The 15,789-nt window shown below is 30.8% G+C and overlaps 1 protein-coding gene across 3 annotated transcripts; it reads right to left on the bottom strand.

The window, feature by feature from the left end:
- Positions 1–416: 416 nt before the first annotated feature.
- LOC117340768 lies at positions 417–11,382 on the bottom strand. 3 transcript variants are annotated; one of them, XM_033902532.1, is made up of 3 exons: positions 11,251–11,382; positions 1,572–1,744; positions 417–1,181 (listed from the first exon to the last, which is right to left on the bottom strand). In XM_033902532.1, exons 1-3 carry the CDS (start codon positions 11,337–11,339, stop codon positions 1,087–1,089), a joined length of 357 nt encoding a protein of 118 aa, XP_033758423.1. In that variant the 5' UTR covers positions 11,340–11,382; the 3' UTR covers positions 417–1,086. The 3 variants fall into 3 exon arrangements, with proteins under 3 accessions (XP_033758423.1, XP_033758422.1, XP_033758421.1); XM_033902531.1 differs by lacking the exon at positions 11,251–11,382 and adding an exon at positions 2,242–2,374; XM_033902530.1 differs by lacking the exons at positions 417–1,181; positions 1,572–1,744 and adding exons at positions 9,403–10,216; positions 10,590–10,762 and having other exon boundaries at positions 11,251–11,381.
- Between the last annotated feature and the right edge of the window lie 4,407 nt (positions 11,383–15,789).

Below are 15,789 nucleotides of genomic sequence, written 5' to 3'. Positions count from 1 at the left end.
CTGTAACTTTATCAGGGGACAGAACCAAAACGTTTCGAGTAAGAGTAAACGCTCAACTAAAGGCCAGAAGTGAGGTATTTTCAAGGGAGACATTAGGAAGAAGAAAGTCGTTACGAAAGAAGAGAAAATATCTCAAATTTAGTCGCCTCTCACTATTTAAGCAATTGGGGCAGCTAGTACAATTCTTACGCAATATTTATAGTGGGCTGAGACCTTTAACTATCCTGTTCGATTGTGAATTTGACCTTGAGCAAGACATTTAACTCCGATTGCTATGGACGGTATTCCGTGAGGCTTCCACCATTTGTTATTTGTTACAAGGACATTCCACCTAAAACAAAATGTTTTTGGCTGTTGACGAGGCTAAATACTCAGCATCCATACAGATTCATTATAATGAAAACATAGAATATCGATTATATTTCATTACAATTTATTTACATTTTCTTACAATCGTTTTATGAACAATAACAAACACAACATACTCGGCCATGTTGTTTACTCCATCACAACCTATTGACACATAGGACTCCTTTGATAACATCGGAGAGTTCTACATTTAAAGTGTTATCAGTCTACGACAATAAATAACGACAATCGTCAATAACAATCATCCCATTCACAACTTAAAATAATTTACTCTCAATACTACAGAGACATTTCCATACAAAACAAACATTTTTTCTATTCCATACCTTACAACCTAAACAAGAATTCATTGAATACAAAGCAGTTATTCATATTACTTCAGAGTCTAGGAGCCTGCACTGGGGAATCCTGGGAGAATCGCTGTGGAATCCTGGGAATATTCATGTGTAATTCCGGGAAGATCAATATGGAATACTGTGAAGATCAATGTCCTTTGCCGGAGAGATCAACGCGGAACCCCGGGGATACCAATGTGGAATCCTTGGAAAATCAACGCGGAACCCCGGGGATACCAATGTGGAATCCTGAGAAGATCAATATGGAACCCCGGGGAAACCAATGCGGAATACTAGGAAGATCAACGCAGAACCCCGGGAATACCAATGTGGAATCCTTTGAAGATCCATGTGGAAGCCTGAGAAGATACCACACTGTCCTCTAGTCAAATTTAAAGCCTTTCAACAATGCTCGAACGCTGGATTGCACATCCTCGGAATTCGAATTTTTCTCAAAAAGGCCGAGATTCCTTGATCCTAAAATAGACACAATACAGACTCTATTAACTGAAATATTTGTGGTGAGGATGGAGTCTTAACAAAGGGTTAGATCAGACGTAATATGAACATAAAGATATTATTTTGATAAATCTTGCGATCTCCCGATTCTCTATTTCAATATTCATACTGAAATGTAACTTAAAATGTTTCGTAAACTACGTTTTAAAATCCATTTAAGGTGAAATAACTATCGATTTCGTTTTAATTTTGGCAATACAACAGCAGAAAAATATTTGACTTGTATCAAAATCAACAGAGTATGAGGATACAATAACGAAATATGGATAATCCGATCACGCGTTTCTGAAGTATAAGCGTCCTCAGCTGTGTGATATGTCACCAAGTAAAGTTGAAATGTTATCTTACCTAGTATACTTCTCTCCGCCGACATCGTATTGAATGTTTCCGTGGGTTGGGGTCTCAAATGACGTTGGGTGGTGACCCAGCTATCCTCCTGTAGCGTTTGCCACGCCCTCAACATGCCAGCAGAGGGGGGCGGGGTTCCTGTGGCGGATGGTATGTGCCCATTGTTTTGCGTCCTACAGTAAAAAAAATATTTCAACTTTATTTCAAAATGTATTGTTATACAATCGATACGTAAATAAAAATGGCTGTTCTCTCTTTCAAGTATACTTGGTGTATCAGGGGGTCATTATTTTATTCAGTATCTCCACTAAAGATCGAATACGTGACCCCTGATTTAATATTTAGTCTGACGAGGTAATAGACCGAGGGGGAAATTCTACCTAGCTAGTTCTCAAGGAGGCAGACACTTACAAGGATGACGATTCTTTTTTAACACGTTGTCCTTAATGTAGAAATATTTCTAGCTATCATATATATAACAGTATTAAAGTATACAGACGGTAATATATGTAATTATTTAAACATTAGAAATAGATAAATATCAAATATACAGCACATGGAGGGATTTCCCTAAATATAATATTAAAATAATTTACTGAAGTGATGAAAAGCTGAGGATTTGAATACAAATAAAATAAATATGTGTCAATGAATTAAAGTTACTATTTACATTGACTGTAGACCCCGTGTTAATGTCTCCTGTGTGTATTTGACGACGGGTCTCACGACTTTACTGGTTACACTACTAATAGTATTCATGTCTGGTATCAGTGGTGTTTGTGATATAGCATCCCTGTACTCTTCCCTATTTATACGTTCGTATATCTATATATAGACACCGCGGTTTTCAGTGGGTTTTCCTTTTCGCATATGACGCATTGAAAAATGAGATGACCTTAGTGAAACTTTACAGAACGAGTGATTCTTACTTGTTGACATTTGGATACCAAGGTTTAATATACATATTTTGGATTGTAAACTATTTTACTATGAAATAAGTCATAGAACTTTAGATAAATACTTGTTTAACATAAACAGGCTCGTTTAAATACGGCAGTGTTGTGTCATCTTTACCGTGGAAAGCGTTAGTAGGCTATTTCTGAAAAGGAATCCCCGTTCTATATTTAGATAAAAAATATCATGGGAAAATCCCGAAACATTAATGATTAGTTTTAAATGTAACTTTATTACAATCAGATTCCAATCAGTTTTTTTTATTTATTCTTTTTCATTTACCGTTTACACTTGATAAGATCTAAGTAAATTTTTTAAAAACAACAACAACAAAAATCAAACTTTTTTTTCTAAAAAATCCCAGAAATTTGGACGCATTCGTGATCACTAATGCCTACAGATATTTCAAGTTTTGATATGATATAGAAATAGAAGAACAGTAACCGGTCCATGACGCCGAAGTTGTTTTTGTCGGATAAGTTTCCTTGTGTAACAGTTATGAACATAGATTATCTACACAAACATACCAGGTAAATAGAACAATGATGAGTATGTAGTCTGGGTACTAACTCGTGGGAAGTAACATTGTACCAAACTCAGAATATAAGGTGTGAAGTCACAAGTGTGGATACTAACTCGTGGGAAGTAATATTGTAACAAACTCAGAATATAAGGTGTGAAGTCACAAGTCTGGGTACATACTCATCGGAAGTATCAAAAGACAGGGTACTATCTATAAGAAACTAATATTGTACCAAACTTGAAATATTGGGTGTATAAAGTCGCAAGTCAAGATGAATTTATTATTTATATGAACCCCGAGGAATATATGTATTTTTCTGTTTAAAATGTCATAATTCAGATTCATTTGAATGCATACGAAGAGATTTTATGCGTATATACGTAGTTTATTTCTGTGCGTACAGAAATCCCCGTTCTAAATTTAGATAAAATCCGCTTGTTCCGGTGTTACTGTTGGGATGGGATGCACTTTTCTAACATATCGCAGGTAAATAAATAAATCAATAATGAAGTTTACGTGTTGCGTAACATTTAATTCATTATATCGAAACTATGGTTATATGTTTTTGTCTTAATAAAAATTTGTTTTTAAAAAAAATTTTGTGTAGTTTTGCTATAACTTTTTTAACTGTGGGAAATTCAAAAAACCCAAAAAAAAAAAAATTTAAGGGGAAAATAATGATTATTTAAAGGGGCCTTTTTTAAAATTTATCTTTTTTAAAAAAAAAACTATCTATTTTGTTATAAATTTTTTTAAAAAAAACTTTTAATTTTTTAACAAAGTTTTTAAAAACGCATTTTTTATCATAACTAAATTCGTTTTTTAAATGTTTAAAATTTTTTCCCCCTGTTGACGGATTTTTTAATAATTTTTTTTTTTTAAAAGGGGATGAAATGTTTCTAAACCTTTCCTTTTTTTTTTATCAAAGGGGTAGTAGTTTTTTAAAATTTTTAATTTTAAAAAACTTTTTTTATTTTTTTTTAAATTATAAATTTTTGGGTGTTTTTTTAAACTGTTTTTTGGTTTTTATCAAAGTTTTTATTTTTTCATCGGAAATTTTTTTTAAAAAGAAACTTTTTTTAAAATTTTAAAATTTTTGGTTTTTATTTCAATAAAAATTTTTTTCAAACGAAATTTTGTTTTTTTTAAACTATTGACATTTTGTTTTTTTTAAAAATTTACGGTATTTTATTTAAAATTTTTCTGTTTTTTTAAATCGTTTAAATTTTTTTTAAACTTCGTTGACTTTTGTTTTTTTAAACTTTATGAGTTTTAAAAAAAATTTGGTGTTTTTTTCTTAACGAACTTTTTTTTTCAAACTGTTTAGTTTTTTTTTTGGGTTTTACTTAATAACTTGTTTTATTATAATTTTTCTGATTTTTTTTTTTTTATATTTTTTTTTAAAATTTTTTAATTTTTTTTACTTCTTTAACGGATTTTTATCAAACTTTTTAACAATTTTAAATTTTTAATGAATTTTACTAAATTTTAAATTTTTTTTTAATAACATTACGTATTTTTATCAAACTTTTTTCGGTAGTTTTTTTAAATAGATGTATTTTTTTTAAACTAATTTTGATTTTAATTAAACTGATTGCTTATTTATCTTAATAAAATTTTTTTATCTATAATGATTATTGTAGTTTTATCATAACTTTTTTATTTTTTATAACTGATTACGTGTATTTTTATCATAACTTTATGTATTTTTTATCTAAACTGTTTACGGTTTTTTTCCCTTAACTGATTGAAGGGTAGTTTTTTTAACTTTTTTGGGGTTTTTTTCCCGAGAAAGTTTTATTTTTAACTTTTACGTGTAGTTTTTTTTAACTGATTTCGTGTAGTTTTATTAAACGATTGTGTATTTTATCTAAAAGGGGGGATTTTTTTATTAAAAATTTTTTTTTTTTCAAATTTTTTTTAAAAAATTTTAAATTTCCCTTTTTTTTTTCCTAACTAGGGGTTTTTTTTTAAATTTTAAAGTGATTTTACAAAACGATTTACATTTTTTAAAAAAAGGGGGTATTTTTTATAAATGATTGTTTCGTTTTATTTAATTTTACTGTTTTTTTTTTAAAAACTATTACTGTTTTTATTTAAAACATTTAGGTTAGTTTTATAAAACTGTTGACTGTATTTATCTTAAAACTATTTAGGGTAGTTTTTTTTTTTAAAATGTTTTTTAAATTTTTTTTTATTTTTTTTTTTTCCGTTATCCCATTTTACAAAAATTTGTTTTTATCTTTTAAATTTATTTGGGTTTTTTTTAAAATTTTTTTTTCTATAATGATTAGTTTTTTTATTAAAATTTTTTTAAAAATTTTTTTTTTTTTTTTTTTATTTTAAATGTTTAATTTTTTTTAAAAATTTAAATGTAGTTTTTTTTAAAATTTTGTTTTTATCTATAACTGATTGACTGTTTTTATTTTAAAACCTTTTTTGGGTTTTTTTATTAACTTTTTTTACGTGTAGTTTTTTTATAACCCTGATTGGTTTTTTTTTAAATTGATTATTTTCCCTTTTTTTTTTTCTATAACTGTTTGACTTGTATTTTTTAAAAAGTTTTTCTGTGTTTTTTTTAAACTTTTGGTTTTTTTTTTATTTTATTTATTTAAAAATTTTTATTTTCTTTTATTTTTTTATCTAATGTTTTACGTTAGTTTTTTTTATTTGGATTTAATTTTTTTTTATCAAACTGTTGGTGTTTTTCTTAAATTTATTGCGTGAATTTTTTTCTATAACGTTTAGGGTTTATTTAAATTTAATTTTTTTAAAATTTTTTTTTTTTTGTTTTGGGTTTTTATCTAAACTTTTACGTTAGTTTATCTAAACTGTTGACTGTAGTTTTTCTATAACTGATTGCTTTTTTTTATCAAAACTGTTTTCTGTGTTTTTCTTATTTTGACTTGTTTTTTTTTATTTTTTTTTTTTTTTTTTAAATTTTTTTAACGTTTTTTTATTTTAAACATTTCTTTTTTTTTTCCCTGTTTATGTGTTTTTTTCCCTGTTGCCTTTTTTTACTTCGATTATTTTTTTTTTCTTAAATTTTGCAGTTTTACAAAATTTTAATTTTTTTTATCAAACTGATTACTGTATTTTTCTAAATTTTTTACTTTTTTTTATTTTGTTTTTTTTTTAAAAATTTGACTGTTTTTTACTATATTTTTTTAATTTTTTTTAAAATTTTATTTATTTTATTTTTTATTTTATGTTTATTATTTTTTAAATTTTTATTTAAACAAAGTTTTATTATTTAATTGATTATTTTTTTAATTTTGTTTTTTTTTTACTTTTTTAATTTTTTTAATGAGGTTTTTTTATCTATAACTGTTTTATTAGTTTTATCTATAACTGTTTAAAAAGGGAGTTTTTTTAACTATATTTTTTTTAAAATTATTTATTGTTTTATTTAAAATTTTTGGTTTTTTTTAAATTTAGGGGTTTTTTTTTTTAAAAAAATTGGTTGTTTTTTTAATTTTTCGTGAGTTTTATCCTAAGATTGACATGTTTTTTTTTTTTATATTTCGGTATTTTTTTTAAAAATGATTTCTGTTTTTTTATCAACTGTTTTCGTTAGTTTTATAACTGATTGTGTATTACTATAATGTTTTTGGTTTTTTTATTTTTAAACTGTTGATTTTTTCAAACGTTTTCTTTTTTTTTCTAAAGATTCTTTTTTTTTTTAAAATTTGATTTTTTTATTTACTGTTTTTTTTAATTTATGTGTTTTTTTATTTTATTTTTACCATTTACTTTAAAAATTTTATTTTAAAATTTTAAACGTTTTGTATTTTTTATCTATAACTGATTTACAGGGTTTTTTTTTAATTTTTATTTTAAAATCTATAATATTACGTGAATTTTATCAAAATTTTTTAATTTTTATTTTTTAGGGTTTTTTTTTTTAACTTTGGTTTTTTTAATGATTAGGGTTTTTTTAAATTTTTTAGTTTTTTTCTATAAATTTTTTTTTATTTAAACTGTTTTCGTTAGTTTATCAAAAGATTACTGTATTTTATCTATAACTTTTTCTTGTAGGTTTTTTTATGATTACGTGTTTTTTTTATATAACTGATTACTTGTTTTTTTAATGTTTTACTGTATTTTTATTTTTAAGTTTAATTTTTTTTTATTATAAGGAAATTTTGTTGTTTTTCTTACTATTAGGGGTTTTTTAATAACTGTTTGGGTTTTATTTTAAAATTTTTTTTAATTTTTTATAACTGTTTTACGTTGTTTTATCTAAAAACTGATTTTGGTGTTTTTATGTTTACGTGTGTTTTATTACCCCTGATTTCCGTGTGTTTTTTTTTAACGTTTTCTTTTTTTAAACTTAACGTTTAGGTTGTTTTATTTAACTGTTTAAAGGAGTTTTTTTAACTTGGTGGTTTTTATTTCCCTTTTGGGTTTTTATGATAATGAAAAATTTTTTTATCAAATGATTACGTTGGTTTTAAAAAATTGAGTGTCTTTCTTCCGATTTAAGTTTTGTTTTTTTAAACGAATAGGTTTTTTATTAAAGTTAATGTATTTTTTACAAATATTACTGGTTTTTTATTTTGATTTTTGTAGTTTTTATCTATAATTTTTTAATTTTTTTTTTTTTTTTGGGTTTTTTCTTAACTTGAGTGTATTTTTTATTAAAAATGATTTGGTTTTACTTAAGGGTTTTGTTTTTTCCCTTCCCGTTTTACGTGTGTTTTTTTTACTGATTGGGGTTTTTTTTAAAACTGCATGTGTTTTTAAATTTAAAATTTTTTTTTTTCCCTTTTTATTTTTTAACTGTTTGTAGTTTTTCTATAACTTTTGGGGTTTTTCTAAACTGATTTGAGTTTTATCTTAAGATTTGTATTTTTATTTTAAACTGTTGACGGGTTTTTTTATCTATAGGGGTTTTTTTTTTCTTTTTTCGTTGTTTTTTATAAAAACTTTTATTTTAGTTTTTCTATAACGTTTCGGTTTTTTTCTAAATAATTAGGGGTTTTATCCCCTGATTTTTTTTGGGTTTATCTAAACTGTTGATTGTTTTTTTTTACCGTTTAGTGTAGTTTTTTCTAAATGTTTGAGTGTTTTTATTTAACGTTTTACGGGGTTTTTTATTTCGGACGGTTTTTATCATAATATTTATGTGAGTTTTTATCTTAACTGATTTTGTTTTAAAAACTAACTTGATCTTAACTGATTTTTATTTAAACTATAACGTTTTTACATTTTTTATTTTTTTGACGTGTATTTTTCATAACTGATTGACGTGTAGTTTTATCTATAACTGATTGACTTGTAGTTTATCTATACCTGATTTACGTGTAGTTTTATCTATAACTGATTGACGTGTAGTTTTATCTATAACTGATTGACTTGTAGTTTTATCTATACCTGATTTACGTGTAGTTTTATCTATAACTGATTGACGTGTAGTTTTATCTATAACTGATTGACGTATAGTTTTACCTAGAAATGATTTAAAGGTAGTTTTAACTTTACCTGAATGCATTATACATAAACCCCGGCTATATTTCTGTTTTATTAATTCATGTCGTAATATTTGAATTACCGACTAGTTTTGCCTGCTCAAGTATAGTACCAGACACAGACAACAACTTTCCTTTATTCATTAACGAAAACGACATTTTACACGTCATTTATATATATTTGTAGTATAGCTAATGGTGTTGATAAGTACGTCTAATTTTAAAACACGCAAATCAATGAAACTTCTCTATGGGCTGTGAAAGGTCATTCTTCCTAGCTGTGTCCGAGATGCCTGTATGTGGATTTGAAGTGGCTGTAGTATCTGTTCGTGTTCATGTCCTTGCCATAGCGCGATATAAATGTCTACTTTCTTTTAGTGCTAGGTCACTGAAGATACTGCTTAAGACAATGGTCTCATCCCTCAAAATGCTGAGGATTAAGCAGAGGCAGCAACTACCGTGTTTAAAGACTCTGACAGTATGACTCGATCAGAGGACAGAATCCAAACTTTTCCTGTAGAGTGAACGCTCAACTACCGGACAAAAAGGAAGGTATTGTCAAGGGAGACATTAGGGAGGAGAAAGAAGAGAAATGATAAGATCCCAAATTTAGTCGCCTCTCATTATTAAATCAATTGGGGCAGCAGGTACAATTCTTACGCAATATTTATAGGGGAAGCTGGGACCATTGACCATCCAGTTCGATTGTGAATTTGACCTGGAGCAAGACATTTAACTCCGATTGTTATGGGCGGTTTTCCGTGAGGCTGCCACCAAATGCTACATTGACATTCCACCTCAAATGAAATTTTTTTTGGCTGTTGACGAGGCTGAATACCCAGCATCTATACAGATTCATTATAATGAAAACATAGAATATCGATTATATTTCATTACAATTTATTTACATTTTCTTACAATCGTTTTATGAACAATAACAAACACAACATAATCGGCCATTTTGTTTACTCCATCACAACCTATTGACACATAGGACTCCTTTCATCAAAATCATTCCTTCCAACTTAATTATTATATTATAACATCGGGGAGTTCTACATTTAAAGTGTTATCAGTCTATGCAAATAAATAACGACAAATGTCAATAACAATCATTCCATTCACAACTTAAAATAATTTACTCTCAATACAACACAGACATTTTCATACATAACAAACATTTTTTCGATTCCATACCTTACAACCTAAACAAGAATTCATTTAATTCAAATCAGTATTTCAGCCACAATCTTCACCAATGATACTGTCAATATTCATATTACTTCAGAGTCTAGGAGCCTGCACTGGGGAATCCTGGGAGAATCGCTGTGGAATCCTGGGAATATTCATGTGTAATTCCTGAGAAGATCAATATGGAATATTGTGAAGATCAATGTCCTTTGCCGGAAAGATCAACGCGGAACCCCGGGGATTCCAATGTGGAATCCTTGGAAGATCCATGTGGAACCCCGGGGATATCAATGTGGAATACTAGGAAGATCAACGCGGAACCCCGGGGATACCAATGTGGAACCACGGGGATATCAATGTGGAATCCTTGGAAGATCCATGTGGAAGCCTGAGTAGATACCACACTGTCCTCTAGTCAAATTTAAATCCTTTCAACAGTGCTCGAATGCTGGATTGCACATCCTCGGAATTCGAATTTTTCTCAAAAAGACCGAGATTCCTTGATCCTAAAATAGACATTATACAGACTCTATTAACTGAAATATTTGTGGTGAGCATGGAGTCTTAACAAAGGGTTAGATCAGACGTAATATGAACATAAAGATATTATTTTGATAAATCTTGCGATCTCCCGATTCTCTATTTCAATATTCATACTGAAATGTAAACTACGTTTTAAAATCCATTTAAGGTGAAATAACTATCGATGTCGTTTTAATTTTGGCAATACAACAGCAGAAAAACATTTGACTTGTATCAAAATCAACAGAGTATGACGATACAATAACGAAATATGGATAATCCGATCACGCGTTTCTGAAGTGTAAGCGTCCTCAGCTGTGTGATATGTCATCAAGTAAAGTTGAAATGTTATCTTACCTAGTATACTTCTCTCGGCCGACATCGTATTGAATGTTTCCGTGGGTTGGGGTCTCAAATGACGTTGGGTGGTGACCCAGCTATCCTCCTGTAGCGTTTGCCACGCCCTCAACATGCCAGCAGAGGGGGGCGGGGTCCCTGTGGCGGATGTTATCTGCCCATTGTTTTGAGTCCTACAGAAAAAAAATATTTCAACTTTATTTCAAAATATATTGTTATACAATCGATACGTAAATAAAAATGGCTGTTCTCTCTTTCAAGTATACCAGGGGGTCATTATTTTATTCAGCATCTCCACTAAAGATCGAATACGTGACCCCTGATTTAATATTTAGTCTGACGAGGTAATAGGCCGAGGGGGAAATTCTACCCAGCTAGTTCTCAAGGAGGCAGACACTTAGAAGGATGACGATTCTTTTTAACACGTTTTCCTTAATGTAGAAATATTTCTAGCTATCATATATATAACAGTATTAAAGTATACAGACGGTAACATATATGTAATTATTTAAATATTAGAAATAGATAAATATCAAATATACAGCACATGGAGGGATTTCCCTATATATAATATTAAAATAATTTACTGAAGTGATGAAAAGCTGAGGATTTGAATACAAATAAAATAAATATGTGTCAATGAATTAAAGCTACTACTTACATTGACTGTAGACCCCGTGTTAACGTCTCCTGTGTGTATTTGACGACGGGTCTCACGACTTTACTGGTTACGGTACTAATAGTATTCATGTCTGGTATCAGTGGTGTTTGTGATATAGCATCCCTGTACTCTTCCCTATTTATACGTTCGTATATCTATATATAGACACCGTGGTTTTCAGCCTCTGTAACGGTTTTCCGGTATTTGATATCTGTATGAAAACACTTAATGTCTCTTCGTGAAATTCCCCAGTCATCTGTTTTTACAACAAAAAATCCATTACAAATAAAAATTATTCATAGACATTCGTAACCTTGTGGAAAATAAAATTAGTGATGATTTGCTGACGCAAGACATGTCCAGACATTTCCAGAAGGCAAAAGAAGCGTGGGAATTGGGACCTATCAACGCTTTACATTTCTTGTCCTGGTTAACAAAAATAAGTATGTTGGGAAATAAAAATGTTATATGTGGTGGAAGTTTTGATGAGTGCTGATTATTGATGGGACAATAAAATTCATTTTAAGTGAGAAATATGTATCATTTGATACGAAGTCTGTATATAAAGTGAGAAATGTATAATTTGATAGGAAGTCTTCATTTGATAGGAAGTCTGTATATTAAAGCGAGAAATGCATTATTTCATATGAAGTCTGTATATTAATTTGAGAAATGCATTATTTCATATGAAGTCTGTATATTAATTTGAGAAATGTATAATTTGATATGAAGTCTGTATATTAATTTGAGAAATGTATCATTTGATAGGAAGTCTGTATATTAGTTTGAGAAATGTATAATTTGATAGGAAGTCTGTATATTAATTTGAGAAATGTATAATTTGATATGAAGTCTGTATATTAATTTGAGAAATGTATAATTTGATATGAAGTCTGTATATTAATTTGAGAAATGTATAATTTGATATGAAGTCTGTCTATTAATTTTAGAAATGTATAATTTGATAGGATATGTGTATATTAAATGAGAAATGTATAATTTGATAGGAAGTCTGTATATTAAAGCGAGAAATGCATTATTTCATAGGAAGTCTGTATATTAAGTGAGAAAAGTATAATTTGATAGGAAACCTGTATATTAAAGTGAGAAATGTATTAATGTTATAAACAATTTAGCATGTTGTCTTTGGTCATAGTGAGATGGCCTGTCACTGTTAGAAACAATATAATGTAGTATGTTGTCTGTGTAATTGTGAAAATGAATATTCTGTAGATCCAATTGTTCAAAATTATTTTGGAAAGATGTTTTTGAAGCATGGGATACATTAAATAATTCGGAAGTCCTGACGATTAGTAGACAAGAAACAATTAAGAAAACTGCTGTGTGGTACAATAAGGAGGATATCAAAATAAATAATAAACCTGCTTTTATTCTTAGATTGAAGAAAAAAGTATGATTACATTGAGTGACCTAATTAAAAACTGAGATGATTTGAAGAATGTATAAATACTTTTCATGTGAACGCCAACTTTCTACCGTATCATGGACTAGTAAATGCGCTCACAATTTTCTAAGAATGCATAAAATTTATTTAGAAAGACCCTCTCTGCCAGCTATAACAAAGGTTTTGGAAATATTGTTCAAGAGTAAAAAACGGTAAAAAGGTTTTTATAATATATCATAATTCAAACATTGTTGCCAACTGGGATCAAGAGGTGCATTATATATTCTATTTTATTTTGAGGACAGGTTTATTTCCACGATATGCCTATTTTTGTTTTCGGGATTTAAGTATTTCTTGGCTGACACAGTAATCTTAAAGAATCCGGTAGACCAAGGCCTAAGACTTTCCGGTAAAGGTCGAAATAGATAACAAGAATAAAAGCCGCACACTATCATGGAATTCCATCGCTTTGTTATATATTTAAGGTTTTTATTCAAAAACTTAGTTTTTAACATACATTGTTTGATTTTGAAAACGGTCACGGTTAGGTCGAAACGGGCCAATATGCATGGGTGTTTTCTCATGGAAAGAACAAATGACAAATAATATGACATTTACGGGGTTTTTTTGTTTTTGTTTTTGTTTTGTTTTTGTTTCCCATTTTTGCGTAAGGCAGTTTAATTAGGCCAGAAGTACCTTACCGTGATGACGGACAACACGAGATACTTCACTCAGAACGTCAGTGTTGGTGAAACCAAATATTCGTATCCTGTCTTACGAGAGGAAGATTTCCGGACTTAATTATAGGCCATGACGACCAATGAAAACGAGGCTAGGAGAAGGATGTTAGTCACTTGATAAGACATCTTGATTACAATAAAGCTGTAAGAAATTCGTGACATGTAAACTGAGTGGGATGCAATGCAGTCCGCACTCACCAAAGGATTTTTGTAGGGATGTTTCATATTTTTATATTTTCAAGTCTGAAGTCACGTGACCACTACGTCATGTCATTAAATCCCACAGTATTAAGTTGATAAATTGGTTCAATTTTCAATGATCTTTCCACTGTACCAAGTTTTATGAGCTCAGCTTTTGTTGGAGGATTAGTACTTGACTCAAATATAATCTTGGCCATGTTCCCGGCCCATATTTGCAGTGACTTCTTGGTTGTTTAACACCCAGTGACGTCAGTCATTTTGGGACGGATCTTCTTGTAGTACAATGTATATGGTGGCTGATGCCCTACAGGTAGGGCGTAATCATCGTACCTGCTGCTCACATTGCACGAGTCATAAGAGGCGACTAAATTTGGGATATCGCATTCTTTCTTGCAAACATTTTTCGTCCCAATGTCTCCCTTGACACTGCCTCACTTTTGGACTTACAAACATTTTTCGTCCCAATGTCTCCCTTGACATTGCCTCACATTTGGATTAACAAACATTTTTCGTCCCAATGTCTCCCTTGACATTGCCTCACATTTGGATTAACAAACATTTTTCGTCCCAATGTCTCCCTTGACACTGCCTCACTTTGCGTCCTGTGAGAAAGGCGTTGGGTTTTGTCAAATGGCCGAGACATTCCAGAGTCTATAAGATGGTAGTTGCTATTCCTGCTTAACGCTCAGCATTTTATGAGTGGGGCGACTGGTTCGTTGGTTGTCAGGTTTGCTCTGGGTTTTTTATTGTTTAACGTTCCATCAACCGCCAATGACCGGGTGGGGTGTCCTGCTGGGTGTATTCAGCAATATACTTCAGTTAATTAGTACTATAAAGTCGCCATCAGTTCCGCTCCATCACAAGGAGACAATCATGAGTATATCACATCTTCTAACAACACTCACTCACCACAGACGTGAATCTCACACACAGGAGGACCCGTCTAAAATGATCTTAGCTGTTGATAGAACGCTTAACAATGGAAAACGAAACCAACCCTACTTCATTGAAAAACATACGATAAACCAGTAACATGTTATTCAGAGCAACTGGAAACAAGGGTATATTCAAAAGACAATCACAACAACAAAGAAAGACCCGTATCTCACTTTTATATGATCCCCGCAGGTAGGGATCGAACACTTACCTCGGACCTCCACCAGAGACATGGAGACCCCGAACACTTCCCGATCGGATGATTACCTCCCGATAACTGGAATAATCAGACAATGAGGACCCCGAACACTTCCCGATCGGATGATTACCTCCCGATAACTGGAATAATCAGACAATGAGGACCCCGAACACTTCCCGATCGGATGATTACCTCCCGATAACTGGAATAATCAGAGAATGAGGACCCCGAACACTTCCCGATCGGATGATTACCTCCCGATAACTGGAATAATCAGACAATGAGGACCCCGAACACTTCCCGATCGGATGATTAACTCCCGATAACTGGAATAATCAGACAAGGAGGACCCCGAACATTTCCCGATGGGTTTATTTTCTCCCGATAACTGGAATAATCAGACAATGAGGACCCCGAACACTTCCCGATCGGATGATTAACTCCCGATAACTGGAATAATCAGACAATGAGGACCCCGAACACTTCCCGATCGGATGATTACCTCCCGATAACTGGAATAATCAGACAATGAGGACCCCGAACACTTCCCGATCGGATGATTACCTCCCGATAACTGGAATAATCAGACAATGAGGACCCCGAACACTTCCCGATCGGATGATTAACTCCCGATAACTGGAATAATCAGACAAGGAGGACCCCGAACATTTCCCGATGGGTTTATTTTCTCCCGATAACTGGAATAATCAGACAATGAGGACCCCGAACATTTCCCGATTCGATGATTACCTCCCGATAACTGGAATAATCAGACAATGAGGACCCCGAACATTTCCCGATGGGTTTATTTTCTCCCGATAACTGGAATAATCAGACAATGAGGACCCCGAACATTTCCCGATTCGATGATTACCTCCCGATAACTGGAATAATCAGACAATGAGGACCCCGAACATTTCCCGATCGGATGATTACCTCCCGATAACTGGAATAATCAGACAATGAGGACCCCGAACATTTCCCGATTCGATGATTACCTCCCGATAACTGGAATAATCAATATATTTAGGTATATTTTGGAGTTGACAAAACAACAC

The sequence above is a fragment of the Pecten maximus genome, chromosome 13 (genome assembly GCF_902652985.1).
Source record: "Pecten maximus chromosome 13, xPecMax1.1, whole genome shotgun sequence".
Lineage (NCBI taxonomy): Eukaryota > Metazoa > Mollusca > Bivalvia > Pectinida > Pectinidae > Pecten > Pecten maximus.
The sequence above is the reverse complement of the archived record's forward strand: the minus strand, read 5'-3'. Positions and strand labels throughout refer to the sequence as shown.